Raw genomic sequence first — 7,442 nt, 5'->3', positions numbered from 1 at the left:
TTGTTTTTTTTTTTTTTTTTTTTTTTTTTTTTTTTTTTTTTTTTTTTTTTTTTTTTTTTTTTTTTTTTTTTTTTTTTTTTTTTTGTGAATCCAATCTTTTGTCCTTGAACTTCTGAATCCTTAACAAATTTGGAAATGTGAACAAAATATTCCTTATAAGGGAGCCCTTGAAGAGAAAACTCAAAGAAGACAATATCTGCTAGCGGTGGGCTTAGACTGTTACAAATGGTATCAGAGCTAGACACCGGGTGGCGTGCCAGCGAGGATGCTGGGCCCCCAAGGGGGGTGGATTGTGAGATCCTACATCAAGGTTGGAGAGGGGAACAAAACATTCCTTATAAGGGTGTGGAAACCTCTCCCTAGCAGACACATTTTAAAACCTTGAAGGGAAAGCTCAAAGAGAACAATATATGCTAGCAGTAGGCTTGAGCTATTACAAATTGTATCAGAGCTAGACACCAAGCGGTGTGCCAGTGAGGATGCTGGCCCCCAAGGGGGGTGGATTGTGAGATTCCACATCGGTTGGAGAGGGAAATAAAACATTTCTTATAAGAATGTGGAAACCTATCCCTAGCAGACACGTTTTAAAACCTTGAGGGGAAGCTCTCAAAGGAAAAGCTCTCAAAGGGAAAGCTCAAAGAAGACAATATTTGCTAGTAGTGGGTTTGGGCAGTTATAAATGATATCAGAGCTAGACACTGGGAGGTGTGCTAGCAAGGACGCTAGACTCCCTAAAGGGTGGATCGTGAGATCCCACATCAATTGAAGAGAGGAACAAAACATTCCTTATAAGGGTGTGGAAACCTCTCCGTAATCCTGAAGCTAAAAGTTTAAGCTTTCCTTATTTTCTTCGTTTGTTCGTTCTTCCAGAAACATACTAGAGCTAGAGAAAATAGAGTATGCTGACTATATGTTGTCCATTTGTGGTGATGAGACTCTAAGAGAAGTTTCTTCGCCCGGAAGAATTGGCAACGTGATATTTCTCTCAAATGACAACAGATTTGTGATAAAAACCCTGCGAAAATCTCAAGTCAAGGTAAGCCCATCATAACAATATCATAGAATGTCTGCTTGCTTTGCTTGAGACCTTACAACTCAAGAGAAAGCTCGGGTACCAAATGATAAGAAATGAGTACAAGGGAAGTAAGATTTAGATTACTTTGTTGATCGAATATCTCAAGGTAAAAACACTTGTTTGAGATTCGAATCACTCCACAAGAAAAATCGATTATGTCTAGCTTGAATGATTCGCAAATGAAAGGTAAGAATACTTCGCCCTTGTTGAGATTCGAATCACTCTACAAGCAAGATTGATTATGTCAAAGCTTGAATGATTCTGCACGCAACCTAAACTACATGGAATTACAAAGAAAACTTAGTCATTGGCTAAAGGAAAGCACAAATGCTTCTTTTACTACATTTTCCAAGTCTCATTTTAAATGACAACATACATGGCTTTATATAGCTTCAAAATAAAAACCATTAATCTTACGTGAGGCATTCCAAGAGTTGTAACTATATTTTTTTACCATAATTAGCCATTATATAAATAAGCCTTAAAATACATTAATGAAACACCATATCTTTAAATTATCATCCATCATAAATTTGTAACAATAAATAAAGCTTCACTTGAAGTATCTTGAAGCGTTTGTTCCATAAATGAAGCTTAATTCTTCTTAATGTGGCATTAATATTACATGATTGATTGAGATGTCTTGGTTCATATCACCTTATTTTAGCTCAACACTTGATCTCAGGTTCTCAGGGACATGCTTCCTAAATACTATCGACATCTAAATAAGCACGGCTCGTCATTGTTGACCACATTATATGGACTTCACGTAGTGAGACCCGTCGGAGGTATTAAGGTACCAGAAATTTGTATTGTATGTCCTGTCTCATGAGCTTATGGTCTTACTGTATTTGTAGGAGTATAAAGATAAGCACTTCTTCCATATTAGAATGGCAAGCTTTGATGAAGAAGTTTATCTGAAAGAGTGCAGCTCATAAATTGTAGAGATTATGTGTATCTAGTTTTCATTTTGATGCTTGTTTAATGGTTTTTCGTTTTCTCAGGTTTACTTTGTAGGCATGTCAAACGTCTTGCAATCAGATTTGCACTTGCATCGGCGATATGATCTCAAAGGCTCGTCGAGAGGTCGGAATTTTAACAAAGTGATAGTCCATGAGGAGATAATCTATAAGGATATTGATCTTGATTTCTACTTTTACCTCGAACCGTCCCTCCGTAACAAGATATTGTTGTAAGTTCATTACGTTAATGCTTCATAAATAATCATCCTAAAGACGAAACGTTCCCTGTGGCGTAGTTTTAAGAGAGTGTTCTTATGTTCTTCAGGCAACTCAAGTATGATTGCGAGTTTTTGGAGGCTGAGGGCATTATGGACTACAGTCTTTTCCTTGGTGTGCATATAGATGCCTCCTCGTGTCAAGGTGGTTTCTCTCCTCCTCTCGAACCATTAACATTTAAGATCATTGATGGCTTAATCATCGAATCAGACTTAGATTCGCCATTAACTTAAAGTATTTAAAGCATCGTAAAGATTTTCAGTTTGAACGTAACGAAAGGGATAAAACATCAAATTATGATCCCATCGTAAAGATTGTCATTTATTTAGCATTTAAGCCGAAAAGGGAATTTGTGAACCGAACGTAACTTTTCGTAGTTCGATTCAGGCTCATTAGACAGGATAAATTCTGTTTCTGGAACGAGGACAGCTCGACATGACAGTCCAGAGTTGACTGTTGCTGGCATTCTTAAACATAATGGCAGGTATCCACCATTGGCTCTTTTAGATCATTCTGTTTTCTGTTTCTAATAGTATTTTGAGCTAGCAGCCATGGTCTACTTGAACTAACGAGGTGTTCATATCAGGCTTGGTGCAAAACTTCCTGCAAACGCGGTCCGAACGCCAAGGAACGTAACGAGGTGTTCATATCAGGCTTGGTGCAAAACTTCCTGCAAACGCGGTCCGAACGCCAAGGAACGAGATGGGAATCGTTTCTTCACCAAGCAGGGTCAGGGTGCCAGAGTGCTACAATGTATTGCTATACTTTGGAGTAATAGACATTTTCCAGAATTACAATGTGGGTGCCAGAGTGCTACAATGTATTGCTATACTTTGGAGTAATAGACATTTTCCAGAATTACAATGTGATCAAGCGTCTAGAACATGCTTACAAATCTATACAATATGATTCCAAGACAATCTCAGCTGTTAACCCCAAAGTTTATTCTTCTCGCTTCCAGGATTTCCTTAGCAAAGTGTTCTTAGCAAGAGAATGTTAACCCCAAAGTTTATTCTTCTCGCTTCCAGGATTTCCTTAGCAAAGTGTTCTTAGCAAGAGAATCAACCTAAAACTGGTAATCCTCTTCACTCTTGTTGTTCAAAGAAAGAATGGCCCTCGGGAATCAACATCTTATACTCTGCTCATCTTACAGGCATTTCGAGTGTTGATCCATGTCAAGTCAACCCAGTTGTAGTAAGAACTCCTCACTTTATTGGGCAATGAATTGCATGAAATGTGGTTGAGAATTCAGAGGAAACAAACCCATTTGATCCATATAAGGGAAAAAATCCGTGGCTAACTTTTCAACCTTCTATAATTACGTTTTGAATGTGGTTCTTAGTTTAAACAATACTGCTGCACCAAAAGTAGCTGGTTTTGAACACAAATCTATCATCCGTTACAATAACATGCTCTTCCTCCCTCCATTCACTCTTGTCATTTTCTTAAACGCCGATCCCAGATCTCTCCCACCATTGATTTGCATACCCGTCTCCATTAATGCCCACCATTTCCCCCTTCCACTTCACCATATAATACCCCCCACCCCTCTGCCTCATTCCATATCCATTCCTTCCACCGCGGAGGAAGAGAGCTGCCGACCGAGCTCCCTTCAATTCAAAGAGAGGGGCGGTTGAGGGTCAAAGGAAGTGCTGCGAGTTCATGAATGCCTATGGGGTGCCGCTCCTTCGCCTAAGCGCGCCGCCGCACCTTCCAAAGGCTTGCATGCGCTCGGAGCTGTTCTTGCCTTCTCCTTTCCTTTATTGGATTGAAGGGAGCTCTTCCCATGTTATCTCCTCCGCTTTCTCTTTCTCTTATCTATCAATTTCTTATCATTTCTTCCCTTTTTCTAGCTAGCTAGTGGTAGCAGACAGTGATAGCGGTCGTGATTGATGTTGTTCGACAAGGAATGTTTTAGGCTGATGAAGAAGGCTTCAATTACGATCTTTGTCGTTGATATATTACATAAATAGTATGATTGATGTTGGGTTTGTAGCGTCCATCTTAAATTTAAATCTAATATTTCATTTAAAATCAATTCTTGTTCTTCCTTTATCAAACATTTTAATCCATTTATTCTAAATTTAATCTTCAACGAATATAAACACAATTCAATTATTCCTTCCTTCAACGACTTAGTATACGAATCGAAGAGTTGATCCTTCAATAATAACGTGTAATTCGAACTTCTAACTTTTCATTATTTATGAAAATGACTAAAATACCCTCCACCACATTTACTTCTCTAATGGTTGTTATAGTCCCACCGCTAACAACTATGATTTGATATTACGGTCGCCTACCCTTGGAAACAAGGTGATGGTGTGGTGGTGGTCGATGATAGCGGTCACACTCACAACTAATGATAGCTTTGTTATTCACCACAGTTGATCTTAATATAATAGTATGATAGCTTCGTTATTCACCACAATCGATTACGTGTACTTTTTTTTACCGAGTCGAAGTTTGGTCCCTTGAACGTTCAAGACGGGGTGGAGATGGGGAGTATATCCTTCTCCCTTCTCCCATCCCCCAACCCTAAATCCACCTGAATATTTAATTTTTGTATAAGAAATTATAATAATTATTTATAACAATAATGTAAACTTTAAAATCCTTCAATAATCTACATTCTTTTGTTTTAACTTAATTACATTCATATTTGTGTGATATTATATTTAATTTCAAAATATAATCCTTTTGTATGTTGGAAGAAGTATATGCTTAAATAAATAAAATAATAATACTAACTTTAACCTAAAAATTAATAAATTTTAGTAACAATAATATTAAAAAAAATAAGAAAAACAAATATTTTCTCGCGATCCAAATCCCCAAACAAAGATTCGGTGTAAATACGACCGCAATCGTCCAAAACAGAAAATTAATATGGAAAATTCCTACGGAAACGGACATTAGGAGTACATCTCCACCCCGCCTTGCCCCGTGTTGTCATACCTAAAGTCGGTAAAGATTCTCGGGAAAAAAGAAGGAGAGATAATATCTTCCTATCATCCTTTATCCAAAATCGATAATAAATCATATATTTCGACAATTAAGGTAAGTATAATCAAGAACGTAGCTATTAAAATTGTCGGAATCAAATAAAATAAAATCTCCCTTAATCTACGTTGATAATGACAAATTAATTAAATAAAAGGGAAGAAAATGAATTAAAAATCCTGGTTGGAGTTGTTGCATGTATTGGATGAACATCAAAAAAATAAATGAAAAAAGCATTAGTTTTAGGGTTTCATGTGAGTTATAATTATTAATTATTATTTGAATTAGGGTAACAAAAGGCATGCAAAAAGCAATACAAAAATGTGAGCAACAACTTACCATATTTCAGAAGCTACAAGCCGTATCTTCCGCCCAGTTTTCCGGCCGACGTAACCGTATGCCTGGCTATTTCTCTAAGGGGAGCCGCCATTCCCCCTTTTCATCAGTTTCATTCATTACCATTACTAATTCTTTCATGTTCTTCGTAACACACCGTGTATCTCCTCGTTGGGTTGCCTTCGATTGGACAAAAAATTTCAAGTTGATTGAGTTAGTGACTCGAAAAACTCGAAAATAGTTCATAACTCATCTCTTTTATTTTCAAGTTGGGTTCAGTTGGAAATCGTTTTGAACCAAGTTGTTGAGTTGATGACCTGAACAATTTGAATAGAGTTTACAACTCACTCTGTATTTTCAAGTTGAGTTGTTTTTTTTTTTTAATTATTAAAAAAATATATTTATAAAAGTAGGATTGGGTTGAAGTGTGACATTCAACCGAGATTATAGAAACACTTTTGAATAAATATAACATCTTTATGATTTATTTATTGTATATCCACGTGGATGTATGATGTATGCATATGTTATGCAACGAAGGGGACCGACCCATTCGTGAAAAGAGAAAATATGGTGAAAGAAAGACTCAACATTCAATTTAACTCCTACTCCTACTTCTTTGGTTAACTTATCTCGAACGTCCAAAAATCTAAAGAAAATTTGATGATGATCTCGATTAGGCACGACAAAAAAAAAAGTTATTAAATGTTATAAGAACCCAATTAATACAAAACTTTGGTTAAGTTGGTAAACGCAAATCCAAAAGATTAATTGGATAATCAAAAGATAAACTCTCGCAAATAGAAGTTCATAACTCGCTCGAGATTAATTTCTTAAGGGGTTCAAATCTCTTTATGAAAGCCCAAGATATCTAAAAGGGTCGGGCCATAATAATAGACTTGGGTTGGGCCAACATGAATTTGGGTCACCTATAACAAGCTCAACTTGATTTTTTACCATACCATTCTAATTAGTTTATAATTTAGTTGAGAATTTCGTGAAATGATTCCTAATAATTAGCTCCTAATTCATGTTCTTGTTGTGAGAATTCTTAATGGCTCGTAACATAAATGATTATAATTATCTAAATCTAATTGGGTACCTTATCTATATAAGATTATACGAAAGGTTCAAATTCCATTTTTACAAAATATATATATAGAAAATGAGTTAGAATACGACATGTGGTGTCCCCCGTAGAATTGTAACAAAGGAGAATTCTAAACCCTAAACCCTAAAAAAAATATAGGTATAGGTACTCGCTCGAGAATGATTGCTTATTTAAAAACAAACCCCATCGAAAAAAACAAATTCGATTAGGTCCTAGGGGCCATTCCTATAGTGAAGAGTAAGGAAAGGACTTTCAGGACAACCAGGCCCATCTTGTATGGGCTTGGGCTTGCTTTAACGATGGGTCAAGGGTCATGTAGGTTTGAGTCTCAAAAGAGTTAAAAAAAATATTCGGATGAAACTAAATATAAATAACGTTACAATTATATCATTTTTAAAATTAATAATAAATTTATTGTAGGTGCTCATAAAAATTGAAAATGGAAGCAATAATTAATAATTAATAATAATAATATAATAAAGGGAAATAATTAATATAAATAATTAAGCAAAGAGTGTGGTAGGGACAGGTACAGGAATTTGATACGTCCAATCCCCTTTATTACGGGGGGTAATTGTTAGGGGCGCCTCTTTCCCCAAACCAAACAAACAGCTAAAACCAATTGAAGAAAGCCTCCTTGCCGCTTTGGTTGGTCTGCTTCTCTCTCTCTCTCTCTCTC

General features: G+C 36.3%; 1 protein-coding gene across 1 annotated transcript; it reads left to right on the top strand.

Moving 5' to 3' along the window:
- Nucleotides 1–870: 870 nt before the first annotated feature.
- Nucleotides 871–4,158, top strand: LOC111473312 (putative phosphatidylinositol 4-phosphate 5-kinase 11). Its single transcript, XM_023118865.1, has 8 exons — nt 871–1,036; nt 1,761–1,871; nt 2,080–2,267; nt 2,363–2,457; nt 2,701–2,797; nt 2,967–3,066; nt 3,342–3,388; nt 3,467–4,158. The coding sequence occupies exons 1-7, from the start codon at nt 911–913 to the stop codon at nt 3,381–3,383; spliced, it is 759 nt and encodes a 252-aa protein (XP_022974633.1). The 5' UTR covers nt 871–910; the 3' UTR covers nt 3,384–3,388; nt 3,467–4,158.
- Nucleotides 4,159–7,442: the final 3,284 nt, after the last annotated feature.

This window comes from Cucurbita maxima, unplaced genomic scaffold (assembly GCF_002738345.1).
Source record: "Cucurbita maxima cultivar Rimu unplaced genomic scaffold, Cmax_1.0 Cma_Scf00115, whole genome shotgun sequence".
Lineage (NCBI taxonomy): Eukaryota > Viridiplantae > Streptophyta > Magnoliopsida > Cucurbitales > Cucurbitaceae > Cucurbita > Cucurbita maxima.
The sequence above is the reverse complement of the archived record's forward strand: the minus strand, read 5'-3'. Positions and strand labels throughout refer to the sequence as shown.

Coding starts and splice junctions, on each gene's coding strand:
- LOC111473312 (XM_023118865.1), top strand. CDS start 911: ATGTTGTCCATTTGTGGTGATGAGACTCTAAGAGAAGTTTCTTCGCCC. Junction 1,037..1,760: donor TGCGAAAATCTCAAGTCAAG/GTAAGCCCATCA, acceptor ACTTGATCTCAG/GTTCTCAGGGACATGCTTCC. Junction 1,872..2,079: donor GACCCGTCGGAGGTATTAAG/GTACCAGAAATT, acceptor TCGTTTTCTCAG/GTTTACTTTGTAGGCATGTC.